Source organism: Vulpes lagopus, chromosome 10 (genome assembly GCF_018345385.1).
Source record: "Vulpes lagopus strain Blue_001 chromosome 10, ASM1834538v1, whole genome shotgun sequence".
Lineage (NCBI taxonomy): Eukaryota > Metazoa > Chordata > Mammalia > Carnivora > Canidae > Vulpes > Vulpes lagopus.
Window position 1 is genome coordinate 71,898,715 of NC_054833.1, and position 21,090 is coordinate 71,919,804.

Sequence of the window (21,090 nt, forward strand, 5' to 3'; positions counted from 1 at the left end):
AGTTGAGCACCTGCCTTTGGCCCAGGGGCAATCCTGGAGTCCCAGGATCAAGTCCCACATCGGGTTCCTTGCATGGAGCCTGCTTCTCCCTCTGCCTCTGTCTCTGCCTCTGCCTCTCTCTCTGTGTCTTTTAACAATAAATAGATAACATCTTTAAAAAAAGAAAAAGAAAAAATTCAAAATGCAAAATAATCCCAGTATTATCAGGAAAAAAATGGGTAATAGCCCCATACAAAAAGAGGTAGGAATTACTGAATGTTATTAAAGAAAATAATGCATATTTTAAAATCTCACAGTTAAAGAACACAATGTATGTGAGAAATCCTATTTGTTTTTGACTGATATGAAATAAAAACAGGAATAAGTAGCTTTTAAAAAGAAAATCAACTGGAGTTTTCTACCAGTGGTTTGTTTTTCTAAAAATTGCTTAGTTGATAATACTATGCTTTTAGACAGACCTCTGTGAATTAACCATCAACCTTCTCAATTAACTATTATAATAGAATACTTCAAAATGAAAGTTAATAGTGCCCAGAGTGAAACAATAGAATGTTTCTTCTATTACCGATCCTGGCTGTTAGCCCTAAGCACCTCACATTTTCTCTTAATTACACAAGAAAATTTCTTTTGGATTCTAAAATAACACAAGAGCAAAACACACGTACATACACAACATGTTAGAGAAAAAGTGAGTGAATTCAAACAACACAGGGAATAAATGCTATTGTTTTCTCCATTTTGAAACTCCAGTAACAATTCCATTAAAGCAGAACCAGGAGAACCAACAAATAAAGACAATGTATAGGAAATGCAATAAAAAACACATATTAGGACATTACCTTAAATCAAAATCCTAAGTTCAGAGCTGCAAAAGACTATTCATGCATACATTCACAATGGCTATTCTGAATAAGAAACAGTGTTCTCAACATTGTTATTATTCACTATAATTATTACAAATGTTATTCATGATAAATACTATAATTGCATTCCCAAACACAAACATTCAAAGACATACTATAAATATCCAAATCACTGTGGCCTGAAGTACTTGGGGGTCTAAAACTAGCTTGATAAAACTAGAGTAGAATCCATTGTAGGACTAATAAGAAATAAGACTGCAAATGGAGGCAAGGGCCAAGTCATAAAAAGCCTAGAGTCTTAGAGTTCTAGCTCATTATGTCATGCTTCTCAAACGGAGGTCTGAGTAACCTATGGTAATTAAGGAGTATGGAAAATCATAGGATACATATGTGCATCTTCCAGAAGTGTCAAGTTTATGAAAAAAATTTGGAGGATGGTGAAACAAGTTTAAGTCACTGTTTTTGCTTTTTTAAAGATTTTATTTATTTATTTATTCATTAGAGACAGAGAGGCAGAGACATAGGCAGAAAGAGAAGCAGGCTCCTCGCAGGGAGCCCAACATGGGACTCGATCCCTGGACCTCGAGATCACACCCTGAGCCAAAGGCAGATGCTCAACCTCCTGAGCCACCCAGATGTCCCTAAGTACTGTTTTTAATTAAATCCAAGGTGACCAGTAGAACTAATAAAATTAATATGAAAACTTCGGTCAGAAGACAAAGCTTCAAAGTTTCTTGGGATAAGCTGATTGAGCTTCACTCTTCCTCACAATTTGAGGAAAAGAGACATGTTGAGGGACATTTGAAGAAAAGTTTGAGAAGTGCTGGGAATGTAGAGGTAAACCTCTCTTCCTTCGTTCTTTTCTCTTTTTTTGTAGGGGAGGGACATAATTGGATTTGTGCTTTGGGGGAGTTCCCCTCAAGGGAAGCAGTTAGCAGGATGGGCTAAAGCATAAGACACAGGACAATAATGAGGGTAGATGACAAACAGAGAAGTCATAGTAGTCTGGGCAAGACATGAAAAGAGACATGAACCAGAGCTAAGACTATGAAAACACAAAGAGCTAGAAGGATTCGAGAAAGCATAGGAGGCCAACCAGACAGCACCCGACTGACTGTATAGTAGCTATTAAATGAGGCAGCTTTTGAGAAGTTTTTACCAAAAATTAAAATTTGAGTAAGATTTATAAAAATCATATTTAATAAAGAAAATACTCATGTTTTTAAAATGTTGAAAGAATATTATTGGGCTCAGTTACCAATGTAACTTTTCTAGAGACATAATTATACAGCTTGACAGCTAAAGTTAGGAAGGGCCTAGATCCTTAATGTAATATTCTAGAATAAATGAATGAATGAGGGATGCCTGTGTGGCTCAATTGCTGAGCATTGGCCTTTGGCTCAGGTCGTGATCCTGGGGTCCTAGGATCAAGTCCCACATCGGGCTCCCTGCAGGGAGCCTGCTTCTCCCTCTGCCTAAGTCTCTGCCTCTCTCTCTGTATCTCTCATGAATAAATAAATAAAATCTTCAGGGAAAAAAATGAATCTTCTAGGAAAGAACAGGAATTTGATATTTAAAACATCTTATTACTTAATAACTGAACAAAAAGTAGTTACTTTAATTCTTAAACCATGTTCGTTATTTCATAAAGTATATATATTTTAGCCATGCAATAAATGCTAAAAGGCACAACATAAAATTCAGTTAAAGTTAAATCCTCATTTCTAACTTGACATAATATGCAGCCACTAAGAAAGACATTAGAACTAGACATCAGAATTGTTAGTTTTTAAAGATTTTATTTGAGAGAGAGAGAGAGAGAGACAGAGAACACAAGCAGAGGGAGGGGCAGAAGGAGAGGGAGAAGCAGATGACCCGCTGAGCAGGGAGCCAATGACAGACGATGGGGCTTGATCCCAAGATTCCAGGATCATGACCTGAGCCAAAAGGCAGATGCTTAGCCAACTGAGCCACCCAGGTGCCCCTAGACATTAGAATTGCTAAGGGAAATAAAAGATAAAATATAAAAAATCCTCACAAAAAATATTTATGAAAATATTAGAACTTAAGAGATAAGAATATATGCATTTTATTCAACCAATAAAAATAGCAATGCTCAGTCTAATTAAAGATTGTCTTTTAATTGCTTTAAAAATTAGCATACTTTGGTCTATTCTATTTATGGAACACGGACCACATAGTTATAATTGTGATCAGAAAACTAGCAAAGATACAGGTACAGGAGATGACAGGAAAAAAAAAAAAACCCTACTCAAATGTTATCTGTACACTATAGATTTAGATTTTAAAACTACACACCAGCAATCTTAAAAACAATGTTTTATTTTTTTAAATTTATTTATGTATTCATGAGAGACAGAGAGAGAGAGAGGCAGAGACACAGGCAGAGGGATAAGCAGGCTCTCCACAGGGAACCTGATGTGGGACTTGATCCTGGGACTCTGGAACCATGCCTTGAGCCAAAGGCAGAAGCTCAATCACTGAGCCACCCAGGCATCCCTACAAACAATGTTTTATAATATAAATCATCATATGAAAGAAATGCTCAAACAAGTCTGGAAACTAATCTCTAGATCTTTTTTTTTTCTTCTTTTTTTTCTTTTTAGATTAAATTCTTCTATTGTAAAAAACTTGGCCTAAGAATTTAACTTAGTGTAAAAATTTAAGATACTTTACTTGGCAGTACAAGACTCATCTAGACATGCAGACTATACAGTTTTATTCAAATAGTTTATTCTTGCTACCTTACAGAAAATCCTAAGACTTAGGCCAAACATAAACTCATAACAGAGAAAGGGTATCTCAAAAATACAAATCAGTATAATTCTCATAAAGCCTCCATCCATCACTAATACCCAGTAATTAAAACTGTTCCTTTTTTAGACGCTTTGACATTTTTTCATGTCTCTTAAGAGAAATGAGAAAGATACCAACAGCAAAACAAGAATAAAGCCAACAGTCTAGATTCTGTATCTAAATATTTTTAGAATGCAAGGAAATAGAACAAAAATAGGTGACACTCCACCAAAAAAAAAAAAAAAAAAAACTTCTCCATCTCTCTTTTCCTAGATTATCTATACACAGAGCTGCTGTTCTTTCCATTTTTTTTCAATGCCACATGCCTCTTCCAGGCACCTCTCTTCCTGAGCCCCCTTGCTGCCTTCTATTTGCACGGGTAGGGGAAATCTGTTTCTATGAAATCAATCCATCAATCTGTTCTTATAGGTAGCATCACAAAATATTACCTGATGGATGGGAAGTAGACAATAATGGAAAGAGCTGCAAAAGGAATGAGATACATCGTGTTGACAAAGACTTTTTTACATTGCTTTTTGAAACAAAATGGCCCCTCCTGCATATGGATTATATGCTCTCAATTATTGTAAGATCTAATTACATAATAACGAGCCATTGCTCTCAGTACTTACAGGTCTTATGGAAGAACTGCCCTGCAGTTACCAATAGCCAGCCACTTGCAATGCCCTATACCCTGCTACAGGAGGAACTACATAAATTGGCCCCAATCTGCCACCAAAAGGACAGCCCACCCTCCCCATCCACACGAAATATATAAATTCAAGCGATATATGAAATATATATGAACATCTAGACAATTAAGAAACCCTGAAGTACAAAGACATGGTCTCTCTCTTTTCCTTTGTGTGTGTGCATGTGAAACAAAAATACATATGTATACACAGGCACAGGAAAAGGGAAAAGGACAATATCCCATGTTAACAATGGTTGTCTTTAAGTATCAGAATATTTCCTTGCTATTGGTGACATGAATGGACCTGCACGGTATGATGCTAAGTGCAGTAAGTCAGATTGAGAAAGACAAATACCGTATGATTTCACTTATACCTAGTATCTAAAAAACAAAAGAACAACCAGAAACAGACTCATAGACACACAGAACTGGTGGTTGCCAGAAGGAAGGATGATTGGGGGGGGGGGGTGCTGACACAGGTGAAGGAGATTAAGAGGCACAAACTTCCAGTTATAAAATAAGGAAATCACAGGCATGAGAAGTATACCGTTGGGAAACTACTCATAACACTGTTATAATCCGGGACGCCTGGGTGGCTCAGCGGTTGAGCATCTGCCTGCGGCTCAGGTCATGATCCCGGGGTCCTGGGATTAAGTCCTGTGTCTTACTCCTGTGTCCAGCAAGGAGCCTGCTTCTCCCGCTGCCTGTGTCTCTGCCTCTCTGCGTGTCTCTCATGAATAAATAAATAAAATCTTTAAATAAAATTTAAAAACCACTGTAATACTTTTGTATGGTGACAACTGGTCACACGGTAGTGAGCAATGCCTAATGTATGGAATTGTCCACTATGTTGCACACCCGAAACTAATGTAACACTGCATGTCAACTATGCTTCAATTCAAAAGGAAAAAAAAAAAAAATACAAGTGATTTCTATTCTTCCTCTGTGCTTCTCCGTATTTTCTCGCTTTTCTACAATGAGCGACGTAGAAACTTTGGCACTCCACGGGGCAGGGGGTTAAAGCTAAATAGATGCAAAGTTTCTAATCTTGAAGCAACAGTTACCAGTTAACGTAGATCAAAGACACAAAGTAGCCTATCCTTAAGCCTCCTTGGAGTCACTGAGCAGCAAACCCTCCAGTACTCGGCACGGCCGGAGGGGGCCGCGAGGTTCCCCAAAGCTCAGCGCGAACCTCTCCATTCCGGGGGGCCTTGGTAGCCTGGGGAGACAGAGTCCTTCCATACAAACTTGGGCAAGTGCTTCTGCAACGGCAACACTCTCCTCCAGCTCTCCCCGCCCCCATGGCACGCCCAAGTCCGGAGGACCCCAGGGGGACCTCTACCCCCCAGGTACTCCGGAAAGCCTGAGCCCCCCCGCCCCTGCGCTCCACGGCTCACCTCCACCCTCCTTCACCTGCCTTCCCCCTGCTCCCCGCCCATCCCGTCTCCCCCCACGCGCAGCCGCGGGCCGCACGGGGACGAGAGGGGGCCGGCTAAGGACAGCCTCCCCGGGGTCCCTTGACCTTGGACCAGCCGCTGCGCCTCCCCGAACCTCAGTGTCCCGCTCTGCCGCCCTCGCGGAGGGGCCGCGCGGCTCAGGAACCCGGGGGGGGGGGGTGCAAAAGCGACCTTAGGTTCTAGCTCTGCACCCACCCCCCTGCGAGGCGCCTCGGGGCGGCTTCCCCGCAGCCGGCCCCGACGGCCCCGGACGGGCCGCCCCTCCGCGCTCCCCGTACCTGGCAGCTGCTGTCCTGGGGCAAGTTTTTGACCAGGATTTTCCTGCGGTTGCTCAGCTCGCGGTGCATCCGCTGCAGCCGCGCGGCGACCTCCTCGGGGTGCAGCGGGCCGGGCGCGGGGCCCCGCGCGTCCTCCCCGGCGGACGGGCCCGGCCCGCGCGGCCCCCACCCCGGCCCCGGCCCCGGCCCCGCAGCGCAGCCCGGCCCCGCGCCCCCCTCGCCGCCGCCCGCCGCCGCCATCTTCCCGGGCGCCCCGCGGCTGCGGGCGCCTCCGGAGGCTCGAGGGGAAGCGGAGAGAAAGCGGGCGGAGGCCGCCGAGTGGGCCCGGCGCGGGGGGAGGCGGCGCGGCGGGCGGGCGGGCGGGAGAGGAAACCTGAGCGCGGAGGAGGAGCCTGAGCGCCACCTCGCGGGAGCCCCCTCGGCCCGGCCCCGCGCCCCCGCGGCGCCCCTCGCTCCCGCTGGGGGGGACCCGGCGCCCCCCACCTGTGCGGCCCCGGGCGGGCCGCTCCCCTGCCCCACGGCCTCCCCGAACCCCGGGCCTGGGCTCTGGGGATGCGGCCCCCGGGCGGCAGCTCCCGCGGGGGGGGGTCGTCGGGGTCGGGGGGACTCGAACCCCTGGCGCCGCCCCCCACCTGTGCGGCCCCGGGGGGCCGCTCCCCTCCCCCACGGCCTCCCCGAACCCCGGGCCTGGGCTCTGGGGATGCGGCCCCCGGGCGGCAGCTCCCGCGGGGGGGGGGGGTCGTCGGGGTCGGGGGGACTCGAACCCCTGGCGCCGCCCCCCACCTGTGCGGCCCCGGGGGGCCGCTCCCCTCCCCCACGGCCTCCCCGAACCCCGGGCCTGGGCTCTGGGGATGCGGCCCCCGGGCGGCAGCTCCCGCGGGGGGGGGGGGGATCGTCGGGGTCGGGGGGACTCGAACCCCGGGCGCCGCCCCCCACCTGTGCGGCCCCGGGGGGCCGCTCCCCTCCCCCACGGCCTCCCCGAACCCCGGGCCTGGGCTCTGGGGATGCGGCCCCCGGGCGGCAGCTTCCCGGGGAGTGGGGGGTCGTCGGGGTCGGGGGGACTCGAACCCCTGGCGCCGCCCCCCACCTGTGCGGCCCCGGGGGGCCGCTCCCCTCCCCCACGGCCTCCCCGAACCCCGGGCCTGGGCTCTGGGGATGCGGCCCCCGGGCGGCAGCTCCCGCGGGGGGGGGGGGGGTCGTCGGGGTCGGGGGGACTCGAACCCCTGGCGCCGCCCCCCACCTGTGCGGCCCCGGGGGGCCGCTCCCCTCCCCCACGGCCTCCCCGAACCCCGGGCCTGGGCTCTGGGGATGCGGCCCCCGGGCGGCAGCTCCCGCGGGGGGGGGGGGGGTCGTCGGGGTCGGGGGGACTCGAACCCCTGGCGCCGCCCCCCACCTGTGCGGCCCCGGGGGGCCGCTCCCCTCCCCCACGGCCTCCCCGAACCCCGGGCCTGGGCTCTGGGGATGCGGCCCCCGGGCGGCAGCTCCCGCGGGGGGGGGGGGGTCGTCGGGGTCGGGGGGACTCGAACCCCGGGCGCCGCCCCCCACCTGTGCGGCCCCGGGGGGCCGCCCCCCTCCCCCACGGCCTCCCCGAACCCCGGGCCTGGGCTCTGGGGATGCGGCCCCCGGGCGGCAGCTCCCGCGGGGGGCGGGGGTCGTCGGGGTCGGGGGGACTCGAACCCCTGGCGCCGCCCCCCACCTGTGCGGCCCCGGGCGGGCCGCTCCCCTCCCCCACGGCCTCCCCGAACCCCGGGCCTGGGCTCTGGGGATGCGGCCCTTCGGCTGCAGCTTCCCGGGTGGGGGGGTCGAGGGCGGGGGAGGGTGATGGTGGGAACCCGAACCCCGAACCCCGGGCGCCTGTGCCCGCGCGGCCTCCCCACGTGACACCCAGCTGTCTCCCAGCCCTCGAAACTCCCGGGCTGCAGACGCCAGTTCGGGGCTCCCCAAGCCCCGGGGGGAGGGAGGGGGCCGGGAGGAGGGGGCGGGGGTGCCCTGCAGGCTCCGGGACCTTAACCTGGGGTGCTCAAGATGTGCATATTTGGCAAAGAAGTCCGAGTTTACAATGAAAAAATAAATTTGAGATTTTTCTAGGGAGGACAGAGATGTTCTGGAGGGAATTTTACAGACTTGGAAAAACCTGGTGGCAAAGTATTTTCCTTGCTGTGTACCAGAAAGCCTGTGCTATTCAGCCCTCCCTTGTGAATTTACTAAGATGTAAAAAAAAGCTGGTTGGTTGCACATGCGACCTGTAAAGCGATGCTGCAGCAAAGGGGACCTGGAAGAGGAGCTATGGCAGGGGGCTGGAGACGACCGTACTTGAAACATTTTTTAATGGAAACCTAGAGGGAGAGTTACATTGTAGAACCGCGCGCAAAGTGATGTTCTCAGATCAAACCATCAGCGACCTTTGGCATCAGCCCAAACGACTATTGGAGAAGACTACGCATTGTAAGTGTGTAGCATGCACATACACTAATAAACAAAACAAAAACCCTCTTTAACACCAGTGTTATTCCGTTAGGGGAAAATTTTTTAAAATAAGGTAACCAAAAAATAGGGGAACCTGGGTAGCCCAGCACTTGAGCATCTGCCTTTGGCTCAGGTCGTGATCCTGAAGTCCTGGGTTGGAGACCTGCATTAGGTTCCCTGCAGGGAGCCTGCTTCTCCCTCTGCCTGTGTCTCTGCCTCTCTCTGTGTCTTTCATGAATGAATAATAAAATCTTTTTCAAAAAAAGGTAACCAAAAAATAAAATAAAATAAAATAAAATAAAAACAAAAGATTTTTAAAAATACTATTCAGTACTTACACTGTACCCCCACATATTTCTAAGTCCTTTGTATATATTTACTCTTCACAGTTAAGTTTTATTTTAGGTTCTATTTCCTCATTTTACACATGAAGAAATGGGAGTCTCAATGGTCGGTCTGCTTACTTCTAAAGCCCAATGATCTTAAAAGTATAAAAAGATTCATCTGTAATCCCGAAATAATGACTCCTAATATTCTTGAACTTATTCTCTGCCAGTAGATAGATACTTAGAGCATTAAAATGATTCTACAGTGTACACCCATGTTCATAGCAAAACTATTCCCAATAGCCAAAGGGTGGAAACAACCCAAATGTTCATCTACCCATGAACAGATAAACGAATTGTAATATAAACATGCAGTGAAATATTATTCAGCCATAAAAAGGAATGAAGTACTGCTACAAGACAGATGGGCCCCAAAACGTTAAGCTAAGTGAAGGAACAAAGGTCATGTATGTATGATTCCATTTATATAAGATATCCAGAATAAGTAAATCCATAAGAATGCAAATTGGTGATTACCAGGGATTGGGGGACACTGGAAAGTAACTGCTTACCTGTACAAGTTTCCTTTGCGGGTGATAAAAATGTTTTGGAGCTAGACAGAGGTAGTAGTTGAACGTACTAAATAGCCACTGAATTGTTCACTGTAAATTTTTTTTTTTTTTTAAGATTTTGTTTATTTGACAGAAAGAAAGCCCAAACAGGAAGAGTGGCGGGCAGAGAGAGAAGGAGAAGCAGGCTCCCCGCTCAGCAGAGAGCCTGATGTGGGACTCAATCCCAGGACTCTGGGATCATGACCTGAGCCAAAGGCAGACGATTAACAGACTGAGCCACCCAGGCACCCCAAAATGTTTAATTATGTCATATGAATTTCACCTCACAAAGAAATGTATATATATTTTTATATACATATACAAATGTGTGTATATATACACATACACACACACACATAGACACTAGCATAGAGAAATAGTAAAATAAGGTTTCTGTGTGATAGGGACTCAGTCTTATTGGGAGAAAATTATACAATAATTATAATTAAATGTGATAAACATGCAAATAGAAACTTCAGGAATAGCCCTGGTAAATAGTGCTCTAAGTTTAGGGATGTTGCTTTTGCTGAAAATATTTTTCAAATTGCTTTTTTGGTATTGACTTCAGAAACTATAGCACATTTTTTGACATAGTTTCTGTGGTAGTGAATATGTATCTCTCAAAAATGGATTTGACTTAGGAAAGAATTAAATGTCATTTGAAGCCAAGTCTGGTGAATGAATCAGGTGTTGATTATGCTTTTGGAATTATGATTATGTAATTAGGGTTTGGGGCCTCAAGAGGGGCATGGTTGCAATGTTATCAAGTCATTAAACCAATTTTATTAAGTGGGTAATTGAAAATGATCCCACTCCTTAAACAATATTGCTGTGTCCTATAGGGTGGTGTCTTTCAAACTACTTCCCAGTCCAGTGGGAGACATATACCATAATGGGAAATACATTTTACATCACAACCCAATAAACACACACACATAAGAGCTGTAACAAAAATTTTACAGAACAACATACTCTTACCTGATGCAGCACAATAGTAAATACAAAAAACAATACAATAGTAAATACATTTACGATAGTAAATAGAAAATACTATTGTATTTTCTATTGTTTCGTTTACTTTTTAATTGCTGAGTGACACACTAAATTGATTTCATGTGCCACTAATGAGTCATTACTCACATTTTGCTAAACACTGCTCCAGTTTGCAAATCAATGATTTTCCTCATTACTCTGGCTCAGCTGTTTCCAAGGAATTCAGGGAAATAATAGAACTTACTGATTTTAAATTATTTAACTGAATTGATTATTATTGCCACATGAGAGAAATGGATGGACACTGCAAAGACTTGGACATGCTATTGTAATCCCAAAGAGTTCCTCTCATTCCTGGTTGTAGCCTGACTCTTTGAATAGCAGCTTCTGTGGCAAATTAGAGAAACATTCTAATCTGAACCTGAAGTGGAGTACAATGATCAAGCTGCAATGTATTTACCAATAGCCACAAGTAATTATCGTGATCTGCATAATTACCTTGTTCTTAAAACATAAGCAGTGCTTACTTGTACCTTTATTTTTAAAATTTTTGGTGGTTATTTTTGTGTATTTTTAAAGCTCTGCAATTGGGGAAAATGTTGGAGAAGTTTAATAAGTCCCAGTTGATAATAATTTAGCTTCTTGTATCCTATCTTATGCTTGTATCTTATGCTAATATGGTGAAAACAGGTTAAGCATGTTAAAAGACCTGTCAACTATGAAACTACAAGAATCTTTAGGTTTCATTTATTCATCCAGTGATGTATAGTGATTGTCCACAATGTACCAGATACTGTACAACACACCAAATTTGATAGATTTTTATTTGGAAATGGTCTTTTCCTTAGGGAAAGTAATTGCACCTCAGTAATTACAGATGTCATGATAAGTAGTATGAGTAAAGTACTCTTAATAGCACAGAGGGGTGTTTGGTTTTGACTTAGGGAAAGGTATCATGAAGAACTGAGTCTTGAAGGACAAGCAGGAGTTTTCTAGATGACAAAAAGTAAATACTGAAACAGGAAACAGAAAGAGACTCCAAAAGCATCAAAGGGACTGGCATGTCCATGAAATAATAAGTTTGGCATTAATAAAGGCTGTTCTGCTTTTGGGAGAGTAGCAGAAAAATTAACGAGAAAGATGGCAGGTGCCATTCCATTTTAAGAAGCTGGTTCCACTTTAAGTCAATGCTTTAGTATGGCACAAAAAACAAGCTCACAGAGAAAAGCAATGTTAGAGGCTCTTAGGGAGGTGACACGATCAGAAATAGCTTTAAAAAATAATTCTGACAACAGAAAGAAGGAAGTTAGCAGGTCTTATGTCAGGGAGACCAGTAAGAAATCTTTTGAAACACATTAAAAACATATGGGGGCTTATACTGGAGTAGAATAGTAACAGTAACAAATGTATTAAGTGTCACATAACCTATGTGTATTAAGTGTACAGAGCTTTACCTAGATTACCTATGCTTTTATTCTTTACTTTTTCTTTATATTATTTAATTTTATTTTTTTTAAGATTTTATTTATTCATGAGAGACAGTGAGAGAAAGAGAAGCAGGCTCCATGCAGGGAGCCCAATGTGGGACTCGATCCCAGGTCTCCAGGATCATGACCTGGGCCAAAGGCAGGCGCTAAACTGCTGAGCCACCCAGAATCCCCTAATTTAAAACCCTATAAGCAACTGTAATGCAGTTAGTATATACCTCTTTACCAATGAGGAATCAAAGGCAGAGAAGGTAACCTGTCCAAAGTCACAGAGCAGGCAGCGGCCCCAGGATTCCAATGCAAATCCACCTGCTTTTGGAGCTCAGGTATGTGAACTTATGTAACTGTAGCTGAAGGAGGGGCTAGATTTGTGAGACCTTGTTAAGAGAAATACAGTAGAAGGAGAACATAGTGATGGAGAAAGCAGGATCTGGAGTTAAAATACCTGGATTCAATTCTGTGTAACTGGAGCAAGCTATTTAAAACATAAGAGAATAATTCAAATATGCCAAGCCTCAGACTTTTCATCTGTAAGGCGGAGATAATAACAGCACCTACAGGCTACTATTAAAGGCTATTATGAGGATAAGATGAGGTAATGTATAGAAAGGGCTTAGTAGAGTGCTTAGCTCAAGGGCTAGATAAAAAGGCAGCCACAGTAATGGTGGTGGTGGTGGTGGTGGTGGTGGTAGTAGTAGTAGTAGTAGTAGTAGTAGTAGTAGTAGTAGTAGTAGTAAAATTCTCCTTAATTATTTTTAGAAGTCTTGGTAACTAACTGGATGTCAGCAAAGAAAAAGAAGTTAAGAATGGCATCATGGTTTCTAATATGAACGGCTGGATGGGGGTGATGCCCCAAATGAAGGAGGGAACAGTTTAAGAAGATACCAAGCTCAAGGTAGGCATCTGAGCTTCAAATACTGCAGGAGATCTAGATACATGTACCCATTAGATGGTCTAACCTGGTAACAGAACCAGGTACTTAAAATGAGACTGCATGCAATCATCCAGGCTAAGTGTGTATTGAAAGAGAAGTCCAAGAAATAAGACTTTAGAGAACAACAGTTAAAAGCTTGAAAGAAAAGAAAGTGGATGGGAACTTGGCAGTCCTGTTAAGTGCTCCACCCATAAAAAAGAGTACCAGGTAAAAATGAAGGGATGTCCAGGAAACATAGTTGTATCCCATTAGGTATTTCTCCTTGTTTTCTTATCTACAGTGACCTTAGAGGCTATCTCCAGCTCCTGATTCTTGGCTGCAGCTCTCTATTACAGCCTCTGGAACATCTCCTCCTTGGCTTCTGTGTCTTCACAGTATTGGTCTTGATTCTTTTTTTGGATTGCTTTTTGAATCGCAAGCTGAACCAACTCACCACGGCTTTCTGCTATTGACCTTGCAGTCCATGATATGCCAGCTATAAAAGAAGCCTAAAATCAGATGAAAGGAAAAAAAAAAAACTGGAAGTGAACTAGAAAGCATGGCTTCAGAGAAGCCAAGAAAGCAAAATGATTCAAGAAGGAAAATAGCCAACTTGTTCATGCAGCAAACAGAATGAGGACTGAAATGGAGGTAATTAGATTTGGCAGCTAGGAAGCTCCTGGTGTCTTCGAATAGGACGACTTCAAGAAAGTGGTAAGGAAGGGCACCTGGGTGGTTCAGTCAGCTAAGCATTTGCCATCAGCTCAGGTCAGCATCCCAATGTCCTGGGATTAGCTCAGAGAAATCAGGATCCCTGCTCAACAGGGAGTCTGCCCCCTGCCCTGGCCCCTGCCCATGTTCTCTCTCTCTCTCTCTCTCTCTCAAATAAATAAACAATCTTAATTAAAAAAAAAAAAGTGGTAAAGGGACAAGAGACAAATCTATGAAAAAGAACTTTGTACCCTCTAATTTTCTCTATGAAGCAAGGAGATTAGGCAGGAAATTAGAAATTGTAGTCCATATAGGTGATTTACACATATAGAATTCTCATGACCACCACTTGCAGTGGATATTATCCCCGTGTTACACGTTAGGCAGCTGACATAATGAGATGAAGTCATGCAGCTAGTGTGAGGCAAATTTAGAACTCAAACCCAGGTCTGTCGCCAAATTCCCCATGTTTCTTACTGCATTTAGCCACCAAGGGGAATGTGGATGTAGTAATAATAGGTAGAGTATTATAATACAGTATTATAAATATTATTACTTCTATATTAGTATATAATAGTGGTAAGAAAGATAAGTAAGAGGAATCAGATGATGGTGGTGCTCGTGGTGACAGAGAGATAAATGCTTTTGTTGCTTAAAATTTAATAACAAGTAATAGCCTCGCATCCAACTTTATGCCATAAACCCCAGTGGCCACGGGTTCCTACAACTAAAGGATGTTACTTAATACAAATGACTTTTCTGAGTTTCATTTCAGCCACCACAAAGTATCATTTACAGACTTTGCTTTTATTATCATCTAAACATGTCTTTAAAATATTTATAAGCTCTAACTTTTTACTTTTATTTTCAAGGCTATGAAAGATATTTTGAAAATCATAAATATGTAAACTGCAAACATTTCCCTTGAACTTTGAGTTGTATTAAATAATACAATTTTACATTTTGCCACTGAATTACAGAAGTCTATCACTTTCTAATACACTTTCTATCAAAAATGTAATTTTTAAAAATGATAGCTATAAAGTTATAGAAAAAGCCATAAAACAGGTGGCATGAATATTTGAAAGATAATAAAGTATAACCCAGCTGTCTAGCAGGAAAATCAATCTTTTAAAATTGTAAAGTTTTTGTGTAGAATGGAGGGAGTTACCATTTAAGCAAGTGACATTTAAAGAATCATTTTGTTGAAAATCTTTTCAAAGTACATATATGAGGGAGTACGTATTTACTTCATAAGACAGATGATACTCAACCTATCTTTTTTGTGATGGTTCCAATAATAGAGTAATTGCTCTCTGGATATATTGAGGATTATAGGATGACTTTCTTCTATGTTAAATGGCTCCATAAAGCTATGCCTTCTTAATTTTTGTGTCCGATTGTTATAGATTTTTTTTTTACACCTCCTTCCTTAACCAATGCTCACTTCTTACTGCAGGCCCATTTATTCACAGACTCATTCATGCCTGTTGTAACATTAAACTAGTCCATCCAACCCATACATGTGTAAATAAAGATAAAAATTTGCGCATAGCCATGCTTACCCACAATGCTCCTTGGCTGGCTCCCTCCCATTCCATTTTCTAGCTGGCCTGCCAACTGTGGCCTTTTTCCTTCCTGCTAATGCCATTTTGACTTATGTTGCTACACAATTCAGCTCTTCCTTCAAGAAGTATATGAAGGGGCAGCCCTGGTGGCCCAGCAGTTTGGCACCGCCTGTAGCCCAGGGTGTGATCCTGGAGACCCAGGATCGAGTCCCATGTCGGGCTCCTTGCAGGGAGCCTGCTTCTCCCTCTGCCTGTGTCTCTGCCTCTGTGTGTGTGTGTGTGTGTGTGTGTGTGTGTCTCATGAATAAATAAATAAAATCTTTAAAAAAAAAAAAAAAGAAGAAGTATATGAAGTATCGTTGACCAGCAACTCCAGCTAGCTGTTGTACCTCCACATCTGTGGTGTTCATATTGAAGCCATTCTCTCTTCAGGAGGCTCCCAGTCAATAACTAACGCAGTGGGGTCCTATGGCTGGGCCATTTCTCCCTTACCTAAGATTTCTCTAGTGGGCAATCTTTGTTTGGGCCTCAGTTGCCTGGCCAGACTTTCTCCAAGCTGCCCTGTGCCCCAGGGCTCTTCCTACCTCATCTCTCCTTTCACAGGTGTCAGACCTGCCTTGTGGTTTGAAGGCTCTCCCCACCTACTCCTGCTCTCTTCCTCCTTATCCTTCACACATGTTTTCTCAGTACTTCTTTTGTACATCTAATTTTGGTTTGGTACCTGCTACCCAGAGGACCCAACTGACACAGTTGGTTAAAAAAAAAAATGGTGCAAGAAAGCAGGCAGTAAAATTAGGTTTAGGGATTGTTCATTCATGTTGGCCGGCAAGCCACCCTGAGAGCTCGTCCTGAGTGGACTGTGGGGAACAGAAAGTTCCTGGCACAAGGAAGCTCTATGATTACTGAAGATCTCACTGCTGGAGACTTGGGAATATAGAGGGGAACAGCTTTGCTAGTATGATGATTTAGACATATGAAAGATATGGGGAGAATAATGCCTACAAGTAGAATGGTGTTGACTTGTTATTTCAAAGTTCTATTGATGCCTTGCAGAGGGAGAATGGGGGATAGTGAGAAACTGAGAGATCAGTTCTTTTACTGAAAAGGCACAGTTGTAAGAGACAGAGAGACCATCTGAGCACTTTCTTGGAAAGTGGGATTTAACACCATCACAAGGACTACCCCTCTAACTCCTCGGATGGGGCAAACGCACTGTAGAGTGGCTCTTAGAAACCAAGAAAAGGTGATAACTCAGGATGAAGCTGAAATGCCTGAGCTGCCATGAAAGATGGTTGAGGAAAGAATAAAAGGGCTACAGGAAGGAGTATATTATAATAGCTTCATAACATTAGACCAGAGAGCCTACCAGAAGATTATGTTCCATAGCTGGGCCTGGAAAATACACTGTTCTCCAAAGCCTTCAGCAATGCACTGGTGAGAGGGGCACCAGCTTCATAAAGTCTAGTGGCAGCACTCCTTATAGGCCAGAGATAAAGCTGTCACAGATTTAAGCTCATTCATATCAACGGGGATGATAGCACTTCAAAATAATAGAGGCCAGATAATGAAACTTAACTGCCAGAAGCCAGGGAGACCACCATTATTATAACTACCAGCAAAATTGGAATAGCCTGTCAAGGGAGCATGACACATAGAAAGCTATGGAAACGGTTAAGAGAATCTGGTGTCCCTGCTTGCAAAACAGGATAACCAAGGAGAGTGCCATTTAACCTCTATAATCAAAAATAGGCAAGAACAGAGAAGCAGGAAGATAGGGGTAGTTGCCTCAATAAAAAATCATGCTCAGTTCCTAGACCTGAGACAAATTTTTAAACAATTAATTTATTAAAGGATATGATTTTGGATATAATTATAGATATAATTTTTCTAATCTCTTGAGGTGTCTTCATATTTTTTTTATTTTTTTTCTTCTTTTTATTTCTTCATCTTTTCTAATTCAACATTTTCCCAAATGATTGACATACATCACTGTGTAAGTTTAAGGCATACAGCCTAGTGGTTTGATTTACATATATTATGAAATGTCTACCACAATAGTTCAGCTAACATCCCATTTCATAGATTTCATAGAAAGAAAGAAAGAAAGAAAGAAAGAAAACGAAAGAACAAAAGAAAGAAAAGAAAGAAAGAAAGAAAGAAAGAAAGAAAGAAAGAAAGAAGAAAGAAAATTTTTCTTTGTGGTGAGAACTCTTAGGGTTTCCTCTCTGAATAACTTTCATATGTAGCCTATAGCAGTTTTGATCATCATGTTGCACATTACATCCCTAGTGTTTATTTATCTTGAAACTGGAAGTTTGAACCTTTGACCATCTTCCTGCAATTCCCCCTCCCCCCCACCCTCCACCTCTAGTACCCATAACTCTGATGATCAATTTTTCTATGGGTTTGAGGTTTTTTTTTTTTCCTTTTAGATTCCACATATAAGTGAGGTCATACAGTATTATTTCGTTTTGCATGATGTTTTCCAGGCCCACTAATGTCACAAATGTTAGGACATCCTCGTTTTTTATGGCTGAATAATATTCCATTGTATATGTGCATATAATACCACAACTTCTCTATTCATTTATCTACCAACAAACACTTAGGTCATTTCCATGTCATGGCTAGTGTAAATAATGCTGCTATGAACAGGGGGGTGCAGACATCTTTTCAAGTTACTGTTTTCATTTCCTTTGGATATGTTCCCAGAGTGCGATTGCTGGATCCTCAAGTAGTTCTATTTTTAAGTTTTTAAAAAGATTTTATTTATTTATTCATGAGAGAGAGAGAGAGAGAGGCAGAGACACAGGCAGAGGGAGAAGCTGGCTCCATACAGGGAGCCCAATGTGGGATTCGATCCCAGGTCTCCAGGATCATGCCCCGGGTCGAAGGCGGCGCTAAACTGCTGAGCCACCAGGGCTGCCCTATTTTTAATTTTTTGAAGATCCTCCATATTGTTTTCATAGTGACTGCACCAATTTTGAGACGATTTTCAAAGAATGTAATGATTGAAATAGCTGTGTCCCAAGGTGGAAGAACCTTACAACACCAGGTCAAGTATTAACCATAATGATTTCCCCGGTCCTGCCCCAAAGGGACCTTCATCCATTTCCACAGGTGGCTATGCACTGGACAAAGGAGGATAGTTGCATATGCTGAGGACATCTGGACATACCATCAGAGCTGACATTGATAACTGCAAACTTGAAGTGTCATCATGACCATCAAGGGCTTTGGGACCCAGTTAATCAATGTAGTCTGGGTCTACTGGGTTCACAAACCTAGCTGGTAGTCATTTCACTCATCTTTGATGAAATATTAGGGTTACCATGGCAGTTTTATTCATTTAGATCCCTGGCTAGTAGGATAAGAACCATCATATTGGGGATCCCTGGGTGGCGCAGTGGTTTGGCGCCTGCCTTTGGCCCAGGGCGCGATCCTGGAGACCCGGGATTGAATCCCACGTCGGGCTCCCGTTGCATGGGGCCTGCTTCTCTCCCTCTGCCTGTGTCTCTGCCTCTCTCTCTCTCTCTGTGTGTGTGTGACTATCAAAAATAAATTTAAAAAAATAAAAAAGGGGATCCCTGGGTGGCGCAGCGGTTTGGCGCCTGCCTTTGGCCCAGGGTGCGATCCTGGAGACCCCGGATCGAATCCCACATCAGGCTCCCGGTGCATGGAGCCTGCTTCTTCCTCTGCCTGTGTCTCTGCCTCTCTCTCTCTCTCTCTGTGACTATCATAAATAAATAAAAAATAATAATAATAAAATAAAAAAATAAAAAAAAATAAAAAAAAACCCATCATATTGGAGAAGGCCAAGAGGAAGCCTCTGAAGCCATCACTTTCCCAAGCCATGATAGTAAATGAAAAATAATATTGCATCCCCAAAACAATGGCAGAGACTAGTTCTGTTGTGATAGTTAACTTTATGTGTCAACTTAGCTAGGCCACAGTGCATAGATATTTGGTTAAACATTATTTTTGATATTCCTATGAGAGTATTTTTGGATGAAATTTCCATTTAAACTGGCAGACTTAAGTAAAGCATACGGTCATGGGCTTCAACCAATCAGCTGAAAACCTGAATAGAACAAAAAGCTGATCTCCCCTGAACAAGAGGGAATTATGCCTCAGATTTCAACTGTAACATCTGCTTTTCCTTCCTCCAGTCTGCTTGTCTCCCTTATCAGATTTTGGACTTGCCAAGCCTCCACAATCACATGAGCCAAATAAATATCTCCAAAGAATGTTTTTAAAAAATGAATTTATTTATTAAAACACATGCACACACACAGCCTATCAGTTGTTACTATGGAGAACCCTGACTAATACAACCACTATTGAAGATTTAAAGGATGCATGTAGTGGTCCCTGTCTTATTTTCATTTAATTCACCAATCAGATAACCTCTAAAACCACATGTATTCTGCACAATGATTATACATTTTTGCAAGCTCAACCAGGTTGCTATACCAAGCAGGATGTTGATGCTAAAGCAGATGAGCAAGGCCTCAGCTATGTATTATGCAAACACTGATTTGATAATTGTATTCTTTTCTATACCAATCAGAAAAGACCAGAAAAAAAGAGAAAAGAAAAGAGGATCAGGAATAGTTCACACTGACGTGGAACAGATAACAAGATTCATTTATAGTTTCACCCAGGTCTGTGTTAACTCTCCACACTCTGTCATGATATAGTTCAAAAAGTACATCATTACATCAATCCAAAATGTTAGTGATATAATGCTGGCAAGACAAGCAAGAGTTGGTTTGTATGCTGGAGGCCTTGGCACACGAGCTTCAGAATGTAGGAAATAAAACCTATATAGCTTCAGGGACCTACCCACTTCAAGAAAGTTTTTAGGAGTTCATTGACCAGGGGCAGGTCAGGACATCTCCTCTAAAGTAAAAGACAAATTGCTACATCTTATATTTCCTGCTACAAAGAAATACAACATCTGCTGAACTTCTTTGGGTTCTGGAGGCAACCAAATCTACAAGTGGAACTATATTCCAGCCTATTGACTTGATGACATGGAAACCTGCCAGCTTTGAGTAGAAACTGGAGCAGAAAGGAGCCTTGCAGGAAGTGTAGGTGGTAGCTCAAACAGTCATACCACTGGAAGAGGAGAGATGAGGAAGTCTGCAGTGGAAGCATGTGGATGGACATATGGAAGTGGACATGAAGTGTGAAGATTTTTGTATTACATGTTAATGCCCACCAAAAAAGCATCTGCATTGGAAAAGGCATTGAAAAAACAATTAGCCAAAGTTACATGGCTAGTTAACGTTAGCTAGCCTTCCTCATTGGTCATCTCAGAGTTACCACAAGGGACACATAAATGAAATGGCCATGGTGTCAAAGATAGCATCTACACGTGGGCCCCACATCATGAATTTACTAATTTACTGTTTACAAAGACAAATCTAACTGCTGCTGCCTAAGGATATCCAAACTACCAGCAGTAGAGACCAACACTGAGAACTGGTATGGCACTATTCCTCATGGAGATCAATACTCACTGGTGTCATTGAGCTCTTCAGTCCTGAAAGGGCCAACAGTTCAACCTCACAGTGATAGATATCAATTCTAGGTCCAGATTTTCCTTTTCTGCTTGAAGAGCTTCAGTTTGCATCACTACCCAGGAGTTTATGCAATGTTTGATTCATGGACATAGAATTCCGTATTGCATAGCATCTGACCAGGAAACCCACATTATAGTGAAAGAGTTTCAAGACTGGGCTGTTGGCCACAGAATCCAGTGAACCCTCACCATTCTAAAATAGCCAGCCAAATAGGATGTTGGAGCACCTTACTAAAGCACAGCTGAAATACCATCTTGGAGGCAGTACTCTGCAAGCATAGGTTGAACTCATTTAGGATACAGTACATGCATTGAATCA

At 43.7% G+C, this 21,090-nt stretch overlaps 1 protein-coding gene across 2 annotated transcripts in view; it reads right to left on the reverse strand.

The window, feature by feature from the left end:
* RAVER2 (ribonucleoprotein, PTB binding 2) overlaps positions 1–6,422 on the reverse strand; it is an 86,871-nt gene extending 80,449 nt beyond the window's left edge. The window contains exon 1 of one of the 2 annotated variants that reach the window (XM_041769967.1): positions 6,110–6,422. In XM_041769967.1, coding sequence (XP_041625901.1) covers positions 6,110–6,349 — 240 coding nt within the window. In that variant the 5' untranslated portion in view covers positions 6,350–6,422. The remainder of the gene's footprint in view (positions 1–6,109) is intronic. The other variant, XM_041769966.1, reaches the window with a different exon arrangement.
* Between the last annotated feature and the right edge of the window lie 14,668 nt (positions 6,423–21,090).